The 20014-nt window shown below is 48.0% G+C and overlaps 1 protein-coding gene across 4 annotated transcripts in view; it reads left to right on the top strand.

The window, feature by feature from the left end:
- Shroom3 (shroom family member 3) overlaps positions 1 to 20014 on the top strand; it is a 284818-nt gene that overhangs the window by 226617 nt on the left and 38187 nt on the right. For all 4 annotated transcript variants that reach the window (XM_052198634.1, XM_052198636.1, XM_052198635.1 and 1 more), the window contains one exon: positions 19325 to 19456. In XM_052198634.1, the coding sequence (XP_052054594.1) occupies positions 19325 to 19456 (132 nt within the window). The remainder of the gene's footprint in view (positions 1 to 19324; positions 19457 to 20014) is intronic.

Raw genomic sequence — 20014 nt, 5'->3', positions numbered from 1 at the left:
ACACTGACCAAGACCAAGTGGGCATGTAAGGAGTGTTGGAGGACCCCAGCGGTATCTCGGCTTTGTTGGCTCTTTCCAGAAGGTAGAATTTCATGGATTGCTGTTCCCTCTGCCTGCCCGTTTGACAGGAGTGTGTAATTCTAACCACCGTGTGACCTAAGCTTCAGAGACATCTTCCTCCCTTTCCTGAGTATCGCTTGACCGGGAGTTGTCACCTTCCTTCCTGGAAGGTCACAGAGGGCCTCTCGGTCTAGGGGAGGTCGTAGCAAAAGGAAGCACAGTGTCAGGTCTCTGACCAGACAGTGTCTCTTGGACGAGCAGCACCCCCCACTCCACAGCCTTCGGTTTATTGTCGTTTCTCCTTGCACGCCCCAAATTAATTTTCTTAGGCTATCATAACACCAAACAAGCAAAAGAACAATGACCGTTTGTTTATCTAGCAAACATTTACCCTGTGGGAGGTGTCCTAGAAACTGCCTTCAGGGAACTCACCATATATGAAAAATAAAACATGTTAATAAGTTACTGCCACTCTGTGGGAGGAGAGTTCAGGGGTTAAGAACATAAGTTTGTTGTAAAGTTAAATATATACCAACCTGTCACCCAACATATGTATGCCCAGGTATTTATCCAAGATAGATGAAAACAAATGCTTTTTTTTTTTTTAATAAAGACTTGTTTAGAGTATCCATAGCAACTTCATTCACCAATGTCACATCAAATCAAATAGACATAAACTGGAAATAATCATTCATCCACAAACAAGAAAACAGATAAACAGACGGTGTCACAGCCTTAGTAGTGGATTACTATTCAGTCAACAGAAATAAGTTTCTGATACTCAAACCCCGGATGAATTTCAGAAGTTTTGGTTTAATTAAAAGAAGTCAGATAAAAAAGGGCACAGCTGCTAATTTACATACTGTAGAGTGGATTGGAACCTGGGGATTTCACCTCTGCACAAACACTCTACCCCTGAGCTATGTCATTAATCCTAACCATTCAATTTATGGACTAACCGATGACAGCGGAAGTGAGTGCTTGCCCAGGAAAGGGACTGGAAAGGAAAAAGAACTTTCTGCAGTGACAGAGTTTTGTGTTCTGTACTCAGTGTCACAAAGGTGTTTGCAGTTACTGAACCTTGTTGACCCGGACACAACATGAGCTGAACTAGGAAAGGCACTTCTCTTCTGGGGTGACACAGAGCCAAGCCCCACTCTGCTTCTGCCTTTAGATGCAGCGTTACCTAGCCTGGCGTGAGTGGTCTGGGGATGCTGGACGGTATCTAGCAGTGCATCTCCTTAGGTTGTGGGAAGACCGAGAATGGATAAATGTTTAGCTTGGTCTGAACTCAATACCGGGTTCGTCTTTCTGTGCACTGTGGTGAATACAGTGAGTGACTGACAGCTCTTGTTAAAGCCACTTCATTTTCTTAGGGCTGGGAAGGTTTTGTGGTAACAACTGCTACCCCACAACATTCCTTGTCTTTTCATTTTAGTTGAGAGCTCTGCTTGTATCTGATGGGAATTTCACCGTAAAAGTTTTGCCCGCCTGATACACAAAGGTCACAGGGGTCCATCCCTAACCAAAATGCAGTCTGGAATTGATACACAGTAGCAAGGAGAAAGTTAGTTTTGACTACAAAAGTGTCACTGGGTAGATCAACCACATATAAGGGCATTCCCCGTGGGGAACCAAATCAAACTCTGTTTGTCTGGTTGTTGCCTGTTTTTTTTGGGAGGAGAGGGGGGCTTTTATTTTGTTTTGTTATTTTTGTCTTACTGTTTTTTTTGTTTTTCTTTTGAACAAGAAAAAGAATAGATCCTAGATGAGAGGCTAGATGATTGGGAGTTGGGGAGGATCTGTAAGAAGTTGGAGGGGTTAATAAAATACATTGTATAATTTTTTTCCCCCTCTGAGACCAGGTTTTCACTGTGTAGTCCTGGCTGTCCTGGAACTAGCTCTATAGACCAAGTTAGCCTCAAATTCAGACATCTACCTTTGCCTCCTGAGTGCTGAGACCAAAGGTGCGTGTGTGCCACCTATGCCCAGCTTGAAAAAAAAATTGTTTTAATAAAATAAAATAAAAAAATCACAGGGACTTGACTGCCTTTGAAGCTTCATCAAAGAGAAGTGTTTGTGCTTTTGCCATAGTAGTTCAAGATGAATTTCTTCTGGACTGAGGCTAAAAGCGTTTTGTGAGAAGCCAGATTAAATGTAGATGTCTTCCATGATCTTTCTAGAGATGCAGGTAGACATTTCTAAGTCTCTGTATCAAATCTGATACTTTCTTTGTTTCATTTTTTTTTTTTTTTAAAAAGGATGACAAGTCAGGTAGTGGTGGCACACACATCTTTAATCACAGTGCTTGGAGGGGGGCAGGGCAGGTGGATCTCTGTGAGTTCGAGGCTAGCTTGGTCTACAGAGCGAGCTCTAGGACAGCCAGGCTTACACAGAGAAAAGCAAAAGGATTATTTAACTTGAATTTTCAGTGAACATTGTTTTTGAAGGAAGGACCATAGGTAGCCCAGTAAGTTTCCGTTCTTTTCTTTAATTCAAGTATTTGGGAGAGATGTCATGTGCTTTGCCAACTCCAAAGAGGCATTTTGTCGTTGGATTGGCTTAATTCATTTAGTAAACATTTCTCAGATGTGGCACAAGACGGCAGCAGGCTCCAGGAATGCCGTGATGAATGGGCGGGCATTGTACTTGAGGGCTTGTAGATAGATATTCTGACCCGATGTGATCATGAACACCGTTCTGTGAGGGGGGAGGGGGGCTTTCTCAGAACCGAGAGCTTTGTCTTTGGACAGTCTAGTTTTTCATGGATTGTGTTTTGTTTCCAAAGCCTCCGGCTTAAAAGTGAAGATGTAAGATCCTGGCTGTCTTTCATCAGTGTTATTTCTTCAAACACCGGATCTTAGTCTGGTTTTCGTCTATTATCCCTTACTAAAAATAGCAACAAAACAGACTTACACAAAGGCCCGCTGAGTGTAGGAGAAAGGTCACGGACTCTGACAACAGAGAGACCTGGGTTTGCACCTGAGCGAGGATGCTGCCTGTGATGCAGGGAACCCTTCCACCTCCATTTCTGCCTGTGTGAAGCAGAGATGATCGCGCCCAGGGAGAAGCTGTTACAGGAGAAAATGGCAACATCTGTGTCAAAATCACCGGCCAGCCACCAGGCGGGGAAGGGGAGGGGGTGGAGATGCTAACATTTATTTACCAGCTAAAGCTCACTTACTGAGGCTCCAACCTCAATGGAAACTGCCAGTTCTCTTGGCCACTTTGATCTTCCTCGCACTCTTGTAAGGTGGGCACTGTTACTTCCCTTTAAAAGTGAGGAGCCGGCGTTGATGGCGCACGCCTTTAATCCCAGCACTTGGGAGGCAGAGGCAGGCGGCTTTCTGAGTTCAAGGCCAGCCTGGTCTACAGAGTGAGTTCCAGGACAGCCAGGGCTACACAGAGAAACCCTGTCTCGGAAAACAAAACAAAAAAAGTGAGGAAACCCAAGACACAGAGTAATTGATAGAACTCATGGAGGTGTCAGGGCTGGAGACAAATCTCTCTCAATTAATTGATGGAGCTCATAACAGACGTTGACTACCTTTCCCTTTAAGGCAATACTTTGGAGAATCAGTTCTCCTAGGAGGAGATTGCCGCCAGTAACAGCTGGTCTTTGTGTCACCCTCACGTACTGCATGCAAATGAACGCTGCTGGAGGAGAAAGTGTCTGAACACACACATGCATGAACACACGTGCACACACGCGCGCACACACATACAGAGACACGCACGCACAAGTGGGCACCCGGCTCACACACGTGTGCACATGCTTGAACACACACATGCTCACGTGCACGGATGCATACAGACACACATGCACACAAATACACCGGCTTTTTTTGTTTAGACAGTGTTGGTGTGTTTACTCCAGGCTGTCCTTGAATTCTCCATCCTCCTGTCTCATCCGCTCCAGAGCTGGGACTACAGTTGTGTTCCACCATTCCTGGCTGTGAGTGCACTCTTAGCTGGTTGCTGGGGGAAGAGGTATTGTTGGAGGCGGGCTCTTCTTCCCCCTGGAGTCCACCTGTGAGAGGTGACCTGTTGCTGTCCTCACACCTTGGGAGAGGAGTTCCACATAAGATACCAGTAAGCCAGTCTCTCAGGGCGGGAACTGAAACTGTAGGGCTTTGACCTAGACTTTGTGGCGGCTGTGGAGGGATCGGCAGCCCGGGCTAAAACCCTCAGCCCGGGCTAAAACCCTCCAGCAGAATGGGAAGGCAAGGCCCATGTTTCTCAGCATTGTTACGTAGGAGGGAAAGTCAGAGTATTTTTAAAAATTACTTACTTCCATTGGCATTTCCTCAGCTTCCAGACTGTAAAGACCCTTGACCTAAAGCATCCAGTAAAAATAACTGCTCGTAGGAGGATAGAAACCCTGCTGATGAAGACCAAGGAGCCAACTGTAGATAGAAGTGCTGGAGAGACATACCACAGTTGCTTTCTTTTACTGTGATAAGACCACTCGCCAAACCCAAGCTGGAAAGGAAAGGGGTTTCTTTGGCTTACAAGTCCTGCCTGGGTGGTGGCGCACACCTTTAATCCCAGCACTTGGGAGGCAGAGGCAGGCGGATTTCTGAGTTGAGGCCAGCCTGGTCTACAGAGTGAGTTCCAGTACAGCCAGGGCTACACAGAGACAGGGCAACCCAGTCTCGAAAAAACAAAAATAAATAGTCCTGATCATAGTTCATCATGGAGGGAACTGCTTACTGGCTTCTTCTCAGTGGTTCATTCTGCCTGCCTAGTTACACATCCCAGGATCACCCCACCAGGGGTGGTACCTCCCATAATAGTCACCTCCCACATCAGTCATTCATGAAGAACGTGCCCCCACAGACATACCCACAGGCCAACCTGATGGTGGCAGTTGGTCAGCCGAGGGCCCCTCTTCCCTAGTGATGCTAGCTTGCGTGATGCTAGCTTGTGTTAGGTTGACAAAAGCTAACCAGCCCGGGACACTGTGACCTTCCTCTGCCCCCCACCCCCCCAGCCCTCATCCTGATTGCTGAGGTGGGTACTTGGAATTACTGTTTCTCCTTCATAAGGTAGCGTTCCCCAGACACCCGGAATCTCGGGGCCACTTCAGCTCCCTAAGGGGACACCACCAGCCTGTACAGCAGGCCGCTCTGACCGCAGGCAAGAGCTTCGTGGTGATGGGAGGGCCCTTTGCAAAGTGTAGACTGTGGCTCTGTATTGGCTGGAGGGTCATTGTGCACCTTCTGGGGTTCCAAATGGACTGTATCGTCTCAGTGGTCGATAGGCAAGCCCATTTTAGGACACTACACACTGAATAGGGGAAACATGTTGAAGAGGGCCCTACCAGATCAGCACCAGTCTGGCTGCCCTGCCACCCCTGAGGCCTTGGGTCTTCATTGTGGGGAGGCCCTGACTGAGCCTCACTCTCACTGCAGTAGGCTTGGCTGCCACTAGGAGACTGCAAGACTGAAGTCCCTCTCAGCCTCTAGTCTTCTCCAACATTCAGCCCTTTGTGTCGGTTCCCATGGTTACCCCTTCCCCACCAGCAGCTGGAATGTGTGGTGTGAGGAGGCCGGCCTCCCCTACAGAGCCAGGTCCGGCCAGGGAGGAGGCCAGTGCGGAGGCCAGTGCTCCACAGCTGGATTTGTGAAGTGGGGTCACAGTCCAGTACCTCCCCTTTGTCCTGGGTTCTGTACTTTTCCCAGGCTTGACATGTCAGGGGTGCAGCGGGAGGAGACCTGTGGGCTGACAGACAGCTCCCAGGGGATTTCCTGCCCCAGCCTGGCCTGGCAGACTGTCACTGACTGCCCTGTGTGACTAGTCTAAGGCAGCTAGTTCCCTCTGTGTGTGGAAGGCCCTGCTCTGCCCAGTCAGTCTAAGGATCATAAGCGTCTTTGCCTGCTCTCTTGTGGACTTTTATAACCTAAAACTGTTGATTCTGGTGAGACCGGGACCAGGTATCCAAGGCAGGTGTTGCCTCCGGCCAGGAAGACCAGGAAGGTCCTGGAAACTCAGGAGGGTGTGGCAACTGGCGGTCACAGACAGGAACAGAACTAGCTCAGAGTTTGTCCCTGAGCTTTCTCGGAACACCAGAAGCTTCTTCAGGCTTCTTCAGTCTCTTGTCATTTGTGTCTTTGGGCCAAGGTTAAGCTGCCAGATGGCGAGGGAGGGGAAGAAAGTCAGAAATCACCCGCCTCCGCTCCACCAGAGGAATCCGCAGGCTCTTCTGGGACAGTGGCTCTCAACCTTCCCAACGCTGCACCGTTTAACACAGTTCCCCATGTTGTGGTGACCCCCAGCCGTAGAATCATTTTGTTGCTACTTCACAACCGTAACTTTGCTACTGTCATGAGTCATAAGATAAATATCTGGATGCAGGATATCTGATATGCGACCTCTGTGACCTCTGGGGTTATTTGACCCCAAAAGGGGTTGCAACACATGGGTTGAGAACTCCTGATGTATCTTAAGACACTGTTTTTTAGGGAACTTTCTACCCTGTAGGTACCTAAGGAAGCCTATGGGGCAGTGACCCGGTGGGGTGGCCAAGGTGGTCAAGGCACCCCTGGGGGCTTGCTATAGCTTAGGCTCTGTGTTTCCATCTCTTTGTGATCCTAAACATGTTAAATACCCTGTGTCTCAGTCACTCACAGCACTCCCTAGATCATCGTGAAGACTAAATTTGCTAGATAAGAAAGACTGTAGCGCATACAGCAGCACACAGGTGCCAGCTGTAATATTTTCAAGTGGCACTTTGAGACTGCTGGGCCAGACGGAGGCCACAAATTCATCTGTCCTGCTTTGTGTTATATGGGCCAAATGTCCCTTATTAGAAATGACTCGGGTGGGAGGTGGGGGGCCGGAGAGATGGCTCAGCGGTTAAGAGCACCGACTGCTCTTCCAGAGGTCCCGAGTTCAATTCCCAGCAACCACATGGTGGCTCACAACCATCTGTAATGGGATCTGACACCCTCTTCTGGTATGTCTGAAGACAGTAACAGTGTAGTCACATACTTAAAACAAATCTTAAAAAGAAAAGAAAAGAAGTGACTGGGGTTTGGGTGTGGTAGCACACATCTTTAGCCTCAGCACACAGTAGGCAGAGGCAGGTAGTGGGTCTCTGGTCAGAAAATTTTGGGTTTGAGAACAGTTTTGATTTTCAGATTAGGATGTACAACCTGTGTCTGTCAGTGGACCCCAAAGTTTCAGCACACAGGGGCACCCAAGGTCAGGCGGAGGGCATCCTAGCCCACGTCACATCATCTGTAGTAAAGAAAGGAAGAGTAAAAATAATGGGCACAAGAAGAAACGCACAGTCACAGCTTGAGAGTGTATGCGCCGGTTAGTTCCTGCATCCTGGCCGCATTTAGACACCTCACCTACCTTATAAATGGTCCTTCCGCAGCACTAAAGCGTCAGCCAGGGAGAGAGGCATGCTGGGAGAAGCTTGGCTAATAGCAAAGTGGGAAACCTCTAGGCTTGACATTTTCAGATGTTGAGTTAGCACGGAATGCTTATTTCCCAACCTAAATAGCAAACGAGTCTCAGAAACAGACACATCTGGCATGGGCTTCAAAACCGTGCATGCGAGCTCCTTCCTAAAACCCGGTAATCCTCTTGGGCAAAGTGAGGATTAGGCTCCGTCCCAAACAAGCCCGTGCGTCCAGCTTGGCTAAGATTCCACGGCTGATGCTGAATTTAGCAAAGGGTCTATTTCCTCAGTGAATGACAACCTCCATTTAGGTTTTAAAAGTTTTATTATTTTATATGTATGTGTTTGTGTGTGTGTGTGTGTGTGTGTGTGTACACCATATGTATACAGGAGATCTTGGAAGTCAGAGCATTGGATTTCTTGGAACTGGAGTTATAGCACGTTGTAAGCCTGTGAAACCCGTGTCTGTCAGTGGACCCCAAAGTTTCAGCACACAGGGGCACCCAAGGTCAGACAGAGGGCAACCTAGCCCACGTCACACCATCTGTAGTAATGATGAAAGGAAGAGTAAAAATAATGGGCACAAGAAGAAACGCACAGTCACAGCTTGAGAATGAATGTGTAGGCCAGCTAGTTTCCTGAATTCTGGCCATCAAACCCAGGTCCTCTACAAGAGCAGTCGGCTTTCCTAACCTCTGAGCCATCTTCCCTCCAGCCCCTCTATTTATATTTTCTTTTTCTTTTCTTTCTCTCCTTTTTTTTTCTTTTCTTTTCTTTCCTTTCCTTTCCTTTCCTTTCCTTTCCTTTCCTTTCCTTTCCTTTTCTTTCTTTCTTTCTTTCTTTCTTTCTTTCTTTCTTTCTTTCTTTCTTTCTTTCTTTCTTTCTTTCTTTTTTGGTTTTTTGGATTTTTTTTTTTTTTGAGACAGGGTTTCTCTGTATAGCTCTGGCTGTCCTGGAACTCACTCTATAGACCAGGCTGGCCATGAAATCAGAAATCCGCCTGCCTCTACCTCCCAGAGTGCTGGCATTACAGGCATGTGCCACCACTGCCTGGCTCTGTTTATATTTTCAATGTCCACCCTTTTCCTTTAAGAAAGTCTAGGGTTGGGATGACCTCGTTGTTGTAGACAGCTGAAGAAGGTTTAGCTCCTATAAACTGTACTGGGACCCTAGGGTCCTCCCACCTCCCTGCTCTGGTCCCTCTACCTTGCTCTCCTGCAGGAGGAGGAGGATCTCCCTCAGGGTATGAAGCAGGATGCACTTGATAGAAAGTCCCAAAACCTCTGGTCTCTTAATTGTCATAAATGTGTATCCGATGGTTCATCCGCCCTGGGGCCGGAGCCGCAGCCTCTGAATTTAACTCCTCCAAGCTAAATCTGCACCCTTGACCTTGACAGTTTCCTCCTCACCACCTTGCCTGCCCCCTCGGCTTGTCACTTCCTGGGGAGTGGGGTAGGGGTGGGGAGGGAGGGCGTTATGTAAAGTTCAGTAGATCCCCAGTCCTTTGCTGCCAAACACCTCCTTATCACTTGGGTTATATATAGCTCTCTGAATGCATTAGGCATTCCTAGTTTCCTGACTCCAGTATCTTAGCCCTGCTTGGAGAATGCCCACATCCGTCTGCCTTATGTAGACCATGCCGACTGACTGCTAGGAGCTTCCGTCCTCCAGCGGTTACCACTGCACAGGTAGATGTACCCCACTCGTTTTTTTTCATACAGAGTTCTGGGGCTCAGAGAACAATGGCCAGCACCAAGCAGAGCCCAAGCCATAACATATGTCTTCTGGCTCCAAATCATGTGACATTTCAGAGACTGGGAAGTCAGAAGTCGTAAACCCTAGTTTGGAGCCTGGTTTCCTGCCTGTGAAGGGCTCAGCGTGAGTTGGCGTCATGCCACAGACATTGTGTTATCAGGGTTTGTCAAGCATGCCCCTTTCCCAGTTATATTCATGGACTATTGTGAGGGACCCTCAGACTCCTCCACAACAACCTCATAACACTCGGTTGACCTGGGCAAGTCTGGTGGCCCATTCCATGCCAGAGATCCACGGTCTCTGCCTCCCCCTGCTGGGATTACAGATAGGCAGTACAGCACCTGGGGGTCCCCAAGAGAGCTGGTGATCTGTACTTAGATCCCTAGGCTCACACGGCAGGCATGACCAACTGAGCCATCTTCCCAGCCTAGAGAGAGAATTTCTATTAGATAAATATTTACTGGGTATTCTGTCTAGGAAGAGAGCCGTAACTGGCCAAAAAAGAAGAGAAGCCCAGATAGGACCAAGAGCATCACATGGCGTTTAAGAGCGAAGGCCTTGCCATCAGCCAGCCTCCAATGCTTTTCCCATCAGGGCTCAGACAACGACCTTTGCTTCTCTTTGTCTTCTTTCTCTCATCCCTGACGTGAGGAGGAATAGCATGAAGACAGCCTTCTTGTCTTGAAGAGTGGTCGTGAATACTCTAAGATGGAGAATAGCGTCCAGCTTGCTTCAGAGCACTCCGTAAAGTTATTGCAGCCTTGCGACAGCGGCTCTGCTGCCTGCTCTCTCTCTCTCTGACGGGTAAAAGCAAACAGGTGCACAGACAGGGATGAATGGAGAGGAAAGGGCTTGACCAGTCTCCTGTACTCTGTCCCCTCGAGTACTGAGCCATCTTGTCACGAGAATGAGGGTTTACTAGTTTATAATTGAACAAATATTAGCACAGAGGGGTCCTATCTGTTTATGTACAATGCCTGATTCAGTATACATTCCATGGTTGGCCCTTAGTGACTCTTGGCTGAGTGGATGGTTGGGCTGGGTATAGAAGCGGCCAGGCCCTGGTTCTCAGGATGGCCCAGCTATCTCAGTACCTGTCGATTTATTTTCAGCAGTGTGCCCAGTGTTAAGAAGTATTCTAAAGGCAGCAATGCAGCTTGAGTGCAGTGGGCAGGAGTGAGGGAGCCTTCTGATGCTGGCCCTATTGTTCCAGCTGTAGGGACAGTTAAGTTGGCCTTGGGAGAGAGGAGTCCCATTTGGATTTTGATGCCATTACCCTTTCGCCTCCAGCTTTCCTTGCAGAGAGGCTTTGGGATTCAAATGCTTGACACCCCTTTTCACAGTACTTTTTGTGGGGGGGTAGAGTTTAAAGGCAGTCTAAGCTACAGAGATTCAGAGGTTTTTGTTTGTTTGTTTTTAGTATAGAATAGAGTTTATTTAGGGCATGTAGGAGTTTATTTAGGGCATGGGAAGGGAGTAGAAACACACACACACACACAGAGAGAGAGAGAGAGGTAGAGGCCAGCAGGGAATGGGGAGAGGGGAAGAGGAGAGACAGAGAGGTAAGAAAATAAGAGGGTAAGAGAGTAAGAGGGCAGATTCAGAGTTTAAATGCATGAAAATTGGAGCTAAGGACACTGCTGTGCCAGCCATACAGCTAACGAGTTGCAACTTTGATCTTGAGCAAAATATCTGCCCCTCTGTAATGTTCTTAAATGGGGATAAATAATTCCTGCTGTGTGCGACTTTTAGACTTTTCGAGGCCCAGCAGAAGCTTTGGAGATGCACCTCCTGCGCTGTACCTGATGTTAAAGTAAGGACCAGTTTGCTGTAGAGGCATGAGTGTGTTGCCTGTGGAGGTGGAGGCTGGAGAAGGAAGACCTTAAGTGAATTTTCTCAGGAGGCGCTCACCTCCCCGCAGTGACACTAGTTTCTCAGAATCCCTACTTCATCTCCAAGTATTTTCAGTGATCATTGGAGCTTCTAAGGTCAGTGTCCCCCATGGGGTGCTGTAGGGAACTGGCGGAAGCCTGAGAAAGCAACCCTTGGGGGCATAGTGGGACCACAGCCCCTTCGTCTTTCCTTCCCTTGTCCTTCTTACCCTTACGCTGATGCATTTTGCAGTGCTATATGCTCCTGTCATGGCTTACTACAGTAGTCCAAGCAACAGGGCAAAGCAACCATGCTCTAAAACTGTGAGCTAGGATTAAAGCCTTTTAAAAAATAGATTGATTCCTCAGACTTAATGCCAGAAAGCTAACACACCGAGTGCCTGATACACGTGAGTCTCAAGAAGTTAGCACTTATGGACAGGCATTATTTGAAGTGCTTTGTACATATCAAGTCTGTTTATAACTATATTTCTGTTCAGTGGCTGGCGTCGCCCCTATTTTGTAGGGGAGGAAAATAAACCACAAAGTAAGTGTTCTGCCCAAGGTCAAAGACTGCTAAGCAATAGATTTGGATTGAGAACTCAAGATGGTAGCTTGGGCTCCCGGCTGTCCACACACATATGAGACCCCCACATTCCTCTCAGCTGTTTCAAGTCCTCAGCTCAGAGCATTTGAAGCTACAGGTGACAGACCCTAGCAGAGGTCTCATCAACATAATTGAAAGCCCCTGATTAGGGCCCTTGGGTTGTTTAAGCCTTAAGGCTAGGTGTGCCCGAGGGCTTGCTGAGCAGAAAGATGGAGTGAAGAGCTGGAGAGATGACTCGGTGGGTAGAGGTGCCTGTTGCTAAGCTGGATGACGTGAGTTCAAATCCCAGGACCCACACTGTAGGAGATAACAGACTCTCACAACTGCCGTCTAATTTCAGCACACACATGTGTGTGCACACAACACACACATATACACCATAGCAAATGTAAGTGCACACATATACACAAAAATAACTTGGAAAAAGAGAGATTTAAGTATATTAATACTTTTAGGAAGCTAAAAGATTAGGCTAGTGCACACCCCGCCCTCTGGGCCGTTCTTCCTGTTCTCATCTTTATATATGGTTGACATCTAGAAATGGACAAGCTTATAGATTTAGAAAGAAAAAGAAATCTATTAAATGCCAACAATATAAATTATAGGTATGGGTCCATTTGACATGTTTTGGAGCAGTAAGAGATGACAGCCAGAGCAGGTGCAAGTGGACCCAGGTCTGAGATGTATAAAGACCATCAAGCCAAGGCTGAGGGATCGTGTGTGGCTCCCCTGTCACTAACCAAGCCGTGGGAACAGGGCGGTGAGCAGCAGGACAAGGTGTTTTTAAGAGTATGCTAGTACCATGCCTGTAATTAAAAGTTCCGGCTAGGCTATGGCCAGGATAGTCAGAGGTGATGTGACCCAATCACAAGGAATGACTAGAAAAGCAAAAAAGAGGAGGGTAATGAAGAGACAGTGACCCATAAGTCTAAGCCTCAATCAATAAGTAGCCAAGGGTCAGCACTGAGAGCAAAGGGGCCTTCAGAAAAAGGGCAGTGCATTGAGAAGGTCTGGAGAACCTTTGACCCATGGTCACATTGTCAGCAGCCAGAAATCGAAGAGTAGTTATGTTTAAGAGCAGAAGTCTGTGAAGGCCAGAGGTTCTTTTTATTTATTATTATTATTTTTTATTTATGTTATGAGTACACTATAGCTGTCTTCAGACACACTAGAAGAGGGCATCAGATCTCATTGCAATTGGTTGTAAGCCACGATATGGTTGCTGGAAATTGAACTCAGGACCTCTGGAAGAGCAAACAGTGTACTTAACCACTAAGCCAACCCTCCAGGCCCCCAGAAGTTCTTAAAACATCTTCATGCACCAGAGAGTCCAGGCCCTGTCAGCCTCCCGGAGACTCGGAGCAGGGAAGAAGCAGAGTCCTGGGGAACTGATTGCGGTGACGTCCTTTAGTCCAGGACAAAATGCAAATGGTCAGCCAGAGAGGCGTGGGGGACAGAGCACAGAAGGAGAAGCAAAAGGTGACTTGAAGCATCAGGAATGTGGCATTTAATAAAAAGAGCAAACTCATGGACCAAGCCTGCGGGTACACACAGGAGGTCCTCTGGGTTCCGAGGACAGGCTTCCTTAGCCCTGCAGAAGCACACACTGCTGTGGGAGTTTGAATATGTTTGGCCCTTGGGAAATGGCGCTATTAGGAGGTGTGGCCTTATTGGAGGAGATATAGGAGAGAAAGGGCATCACTGTGGAGGTCTCATTCATATATGTGTATATGTGTATATACATACATACATATATATGTATATATATAGTACACATATATACACTACATTTATATACTACATATATATATATATATACATATACATATATACATACACACATATACTACAAGTATATACACACACACACACACACACTCTCACACACATATGTATAAAATCCAGATATATATATATCAAGATAGTCTCCTGCTGCTGCTTTTGGATTAAGATGTAAGAACTCTCAGATCCTTCTCCAACACCCTATTGGCATATTGGTTGGCCTGGACACCGCCTTGATGACAATGGACTGAACCTCTGAAACTGTAAGCCAGCCACAATTAAATGTTCTTTTGTAATAGTTGCCTTGGCCATTGTATCTCTTCACTGCAATGAAACCCTAAGACAACTGCCCACTTCATTACTAAAATTCTTCTGGTTGCTTTTAAACGAAGACCAAGGCCTGCCAACCACGTGTCAAAGGTCTTGGCCAAATTGTCCTGCAGTGCCACTGCTTTCTCAAGGAAGCCTGTACCACAAGGTAGGGCTCATGGCTTGAGCAGAAAGCAACCAGAAAAGAGGAGCCCGCCCTTCCTAGTATGTTGGGAGCGCTGTCTTGGAAAGTTTGGGGGCGCAGAGCTTCATTTGGGAAGTCTTGGACACAATGTATCAAAAAGTGCTTAGATACAATGTATCGAACAGCGCCTCCTACCGGAATGCCGACTTTAGGTTGTGCTGTTCAAAAGAATGAAGTCCAGGAAAAGCCAGATGGGAACCCTGACTTGCTGATCACACTGCTTGCAAACGGCAGACGGTGTACATGTGAGCAACTTCTTGCAGTGATAAATGTAATAAAGGGATAGCTGGGTACCGGGAAGGAGAATGTTTACAGCAGATAAGGCAGCCCAGAAAGGCTGACGTTTGACCTGGAGCCTGAAGGCTAAGGAATAGCCGGGCAAGAGATGAGAGAATATTCCAAGCGGATGGAAAATGAGGTGAGGGGTTTAGTGGGTTTGAGGAAGCCCCTGAGATCTGGGCGAGGTGAGGGCCTGATGAGGTTGGAAAGGCTGAAGGATGAGGCTGAGTTAAGGAACCCCCCCCCCCCCGGGTGTGATAGAAATTAGGAGACGGTACTGTTTGCTCTGTTTAGAGCTTGCGTTGGCTGCTGCAGACACTACATTAGAGGGACAGCAGTGGATGGGGAAGTGGCTGGTCTCAACAGGGAGATGGAACCTGTCCTTGCATTGTAATGGTGCATACCCAGGCGTCTTCCCATTTACGAACAAAACAGGAAAACTAACCTTGGTGTAAGCCAGGAAATTAGAGGACCTGGAGAGGCCGTTTTAATAGGCTCAGGTCCCTGTGTCTCCTTCAACCTCTACAGTCCTTCTGTAGTTTTTACAGGGTTCAAACAAGCCAAGAGGACAGAATGATCCAGAACTTTATCTTGTATTGGCTGAGTCTCAGTCCAGAAAGTAGTTAATGGATGCTATTAAAATACCACACAGTAAAGCAGTCATTGCGTGCTCAGGAGTTAGGAATATTAAGAGGCAGAGCGTACCCATCCTAGAAGTAGAAAGAGTTGGTGGTTGACCTGGATTTCTTGCTTCTTAAGTATGAGGAAGAAAGATGCCACAATGGCTCACTGTAGTTGTAGATCACGATAAGTCTCAGTCCAGCTCAAGGTTGGCTTGATTCCTAGTTTATCACCTATGGTTGTGATCCTGTGAGACTGAGACCAGAGAACAGTAAGGGACAACATAACAACAGCCCCCAGAAGTGTCTCATTGCTGTTGTCACACACTGACTCCAGAGCTGGGTCGCGTCACAGGTGTGCTGGACATGGAGCGGTGCCCCGTTCACTCAACAGGACCTTGCCAGGCTGAAGCCTGGGGATGGCGGGACCACACCAGCCAGTGGGGAATCGGCCTGCAGGGCCACGGCCCCGCGAGGGCAGACAGGTTTACATCAGTATATTCCACAGTAAAAATAATCCTCTCTGGAAACTTTAAATTAGTGGGCCTGTCATCGCCATGCTCCTGTATGTTAGTAACGCTGCTAAGGCCTATAAACAAAGATTTTTGAAACTGCTAAACTGAAAGAAAGCAAGCAAGCAAGAAAAGCATTTCTCTGGGATTTCAGTCCCAAGTGAATATAGTTCTGTGTGTGGTCTATGCCAAGCTATGCCAAGACACACAAGTTTGTCGTCTCGGTGTATTCTGGGAAATGGGTCTTAGGAGGAAAAAAAAAAAAACCTCCCTCATTGTCTCTTTCATAAGGCGTTTTGGTCATAACTCACGACACATGGGGGAAGCATCCACAGCCTTTTGTTCGGCAGACTCGGGACGGTCCGCCCGAGGCGTGTGGTACCCATTAGTACTTGCTAGGGGGAGATCAAAGTGCCTGCAGTCTGTCAATTACCCTTGTGAGAGCTGAGAGCAGTCGGCAGAGTAGTCTGTGGTTGGGGAGGCGGCATTCTGGAGACAGCACGAGTTTAATGTCCAGACAGAGGCCCACTCTGCAGGTAAGTGGTTCTGTGTAACAGATAAGACAAAGACTGAAAGATAATCCCGGGGTGCAGAGTTGACAGGCCTCCCAAAGTTCATTCTAGAACAGTCTTCCAGTGCTATTCCTTTTCATGAGAACATATGAATTTACGTTTAACGGTCTCTGGCCGTTAAAAATCCTTAAAAGCTGAGATGATCCCAAGTGCCCCGTGCTGTGCCTCTCTCCCATTGGCCTATTCGTCCTGCCGAAGTACAGCCTGTGACACCCACAGCCGGTGGCTCTCTCTCTAGGTGTGTCTGGGATAAGGAATGGGAAAAGAAAAGCTACCGAGCTTTAGAGCCTCGGCTACTGTACAGAAAGGACAGAGCCAACAATTGCGGTTTAAGTAAAAAATGAGGAAGTTATTAAGTGCCACAAAGGCTCTCTGGAAGGCCTGGCTGTGGTTGTTTTTCTCCAATAGAGGGAGGACACTAAGGTCTAGGGGAGATCTGGAAAGGAAAAGTCCAGTCCTCTGCCGTAGAGGGGGCGATGCCGGCCAGCGGGCGGTCCTGGTCCTGGAGGGTTCTTTCTTTTGTTTTACTTTACCTTTTTGACATTGCGTTTACTTGTGAGAGAGAGAACACAGAGCACTTTGCGGGAGTTGGAGCTCTCCTCCCCCTACCGTCTGTGTTCTGCAAATGGAACTCAGGTCATCCGGCCCAGCAGCAAGCTCTTCTCCCGCCATCTTGCTGGCTGTCGGCACCTTGCTGGCTGAGCGTGCTTTCTACATTCATAAAAATCTCTGCATTAGGGTGTTGAGTGGGGAGATTGCTTTGAGTCTACTTAGCACCTCAACTGAAGCCAAATGTCTGTCTGATTGGTGCTGCTAGGGTCGTCACAATTTCCAAGTGATGAGTGAGTGAATGTTGTCAGAGGTCTTGGCCTGTTAGCTCTCACTGGCCAAGGCTCTTCTATTCTCTCTGTATAAATTAGGCCTTTTTTAGTTGCAGCTGCTTTGTGTAACCGCTGAAAGAAACTCTAAAATGAAGATACTGTAAGACAGAAATGAAAATATAGGGTTAATTCTCCCATGCCATATGTGGACAAGTATGTCAGACAATGCATATACTTTGTCTAGAACTCCTGAAATGACTCTATGACAGGTGTAATAATAATGCTAATTTACTGTGCTGGGGGGGGGGTCTGTTCTAATTATTTTACCTGTGTTAAGACACTTCTATAACAGAAGAATGGCTCATTTGCACCCATTTTATAGATGACAGAGCAGAGGTGTATTGAGGGTGATCCGTGCTCAGGACTCCTTATCCAGAGCTGAGTTTTCAGCCATCGTGCACAGTGCGATCGATGTCAGAAGTGAGATCACCTCCACCAAGCCCTAAACGTTCCATTTAGAATTGCACTGAACACACAGGAGGAGGTGGGACTGCATAGATAGAACTAAGTACAGTTATACCCTCTTTCTGTTACTATCATGAAATACCCACCCGAGGCAAGCTGGCTTGGTGAGGAGACGAGTTTCATTAAGCCCACAGTCCTGGAGGCTGACTGTCCCAATGGGGCAGGCCTCTTGGCTTGGTCTCTGGCGGGAGCGCTCGAGGCGGTACCATATCCTGACAGATTGCATCATGACTGGGAGCACAGATCAAGAGCAAAACAGGAAGGTAGATAATAAATCGAGGTCCAAGTTCATCTGTATAACAGCCCACTTTCCTTAGGGCAGGGCTGTGACCCCACCCCCACCCTCACCCCACCCCCCCTCCCGTGTTATACCACCTCTTAAAGGTCCTGCCGATCTCAGAGTTCATGAGTCCTTGGGAGGCACCTTTAGGACCTATGAGAGGTATGAGGCACCTCAGGCCATGAGAGGTAAAGAGAAACATACACTACGCCTTAAGAATAGAAAATCCCAGCCGAGCCCACCAATGGAGCCCCAGAGCACCCTTGGGTAAAAAGAGCTTTTTTTTTTGTCTTAGGGTTTGAGAAAGAATGTTCTTTGACTTCATTCTGTGTGGTAAGAAATAGGAGGCCAGGTGGGCAGGCTTAATCTTGACAGCGCCTTGATAATCCTCCCCTTTCTGCCAGGGCATAAGCAGAGGCGGAGCAGCCTCACCAGGCTTCTCATAGGCCCAGCAGTTGGGAGCTCAGAGGCTTAGGAAAACCCTTGAAGACAAGCTGCCAATACCACTGGGAGGGTGACAAAAACCCACCGTGGGGGAGGGGTGGCAAGATGGCTCCGAGGGTAGAGCGCTTGCTGCCCAAGCCGGACGGGCAGACAGCCTGAGTTTGGTACCCTGCAAATGCCAGATGCAGGGGTGCACGTCTGTAACCCCATCACTCCGGTGTGACAGGAGAGTCCCCTGGGCTAGCTACCCTGGAACACATAAAGACACAGCACAGAGACAAGTAGAGGGAGAGAACTGATTCACCAGAGGTGTCCTTTGACCCATGGGTGTGCCGTGACATGCACACACCCTTATTCGCAGTTATACACCACACAATCATACTATAAAATAAAACCTCAAAACCACTCCAGAGCTCGAAGCAGGGCCAGTGTGATAAAGGGGCAGCATCAAGGGTGTCTGGAAATCTCTGGCCCGAGCTTTTCCCTGAGGAGGAATGTGCCCTTCCCCCATGGCAACGAGGAGCTTAAAACTTTTCTCTGACTCCCGGGTGTCTGGAGGAGAGTTGTAGGGATGGTGTTCAGGCCTGCGGATGGGAGGCTGGATCAAAATGGATGCACAAAAGGCCTTCAACATGAGAGAATCCAGACAATCTGAGACAGCTGGAGCCAAGAATTGCCGTGGGCTCCCCGTGGGTTCCCTGAGGGTTCCTCCTGAGCGGGCCCCTCACTGAGCAGCGTAGGCAGGGACTGTTGAAGACTAGACCCCTCACATTGAAGCCTAGAAATAGAACCCACGACACCTGGTTTCAGGGAAACCGTGCAACAGCTCGGATCAGTGAGTTCAGTCTCCAGAGTCCTCACAGTTAGTTAGTGCGGCCGAGGGACGGCTCGGATGGTAGCGCATTTGTTCAGCACACACAGAGCCCTGGCTTCAACCTCGAAGACTGCAGTTCTGGGGCCTCGTGCCTGCTAGGCGTGTGTTCTACCTCTGAACTACATCTGAAGTCCTAGGACTGCAAGACATATCTATATATAAAGGTATAATGTATAAAGAGATATACTTAATTAGCCGCAAACCCATAGGCAGGCAGGGTAGCCGCTCTCCGCAGCTTCTTTAGGACGGAAAGCTTGGGTGTGCAGACTGAGCCCGCTCAGCCCAGCTGCTCACTCCAGCTCCAGTCCACGTCTGTGTACTTTCCAGTGAGAGTCGCTTGCGCTCCCCGCTATAAAGCCCCATCACGCTCAGCTGTTGGTTTTCTTGTTTTTCACAGAGACGTGTGTGCAGCGCCGGGCCATGCAGATCCTGGTACCTCTAACTCCCTCCGCTCAGAGCTGCTCACCAGCGGTCCCCAGCACCGAAAAGCAACATGGTCAGGAGGGGTGAGACTTCGGCTAAAACAGAGGTAAGAGGCTTGGAGGTTAACGCTGAACGCAGGGGAAGAAAGGCCTGGCCCACCCTCAGGAGAGGGCACTGGGGCAAAGATGGTTAGATGCCCGGGCTGGTGGGAGAGGGGAGGGGCTCAACACAGAGGTCATATAAGTTAAAGTTCAGAAGGATGTTGAAGTTATGCCCAGTTCTTTCTTCTAACTCCAGGCTCCTAGAAATAGGACTCAGGCTCAAAATATGTTTATAAATACCTTGTCCATATAGCCAGGCTCCACACTGACTATATCATGCCTAAAATATCCCATTCATTTTAACCTGCGTTCTACCGTGTGGCTGGTACCTGTGCTCAGGTACGGCGCGTCCGTCTCCTCACACTTTCCGCCTTCCGTTTCCTACCTGAGCCATAGACCACAGGCTTTTTAATTGACAAATGATGCATCTATACAACACACAAGATATTGTTTCTACAGAAGAAATCTTGTTTGTTTTGGGCCTGGATATTGAACCCACAGTCTTGAAAGGTAATAGCAAGTGCTCTACCACTGTAATATTAGACATTACAATTCTGAATTTT

This window comes from Apodemus sylvaticus, chromosome 11 (assembly GCF_947179515.1).
Source record: "Apodemus sylvaticus chromosome 11, mApoSyl1.1, whole genome shotgun sequence".
In the NCBI taxonomy this organism is placed as follows: Eukaryota; Metazoa; Chordata; class Mammalia; order Rodentia; family Muridae; genus Apodemus; species Apodemus sylvaticus.
This window is presented reverse-complemented; position numbering and strand designations above follow the sequence as displayed.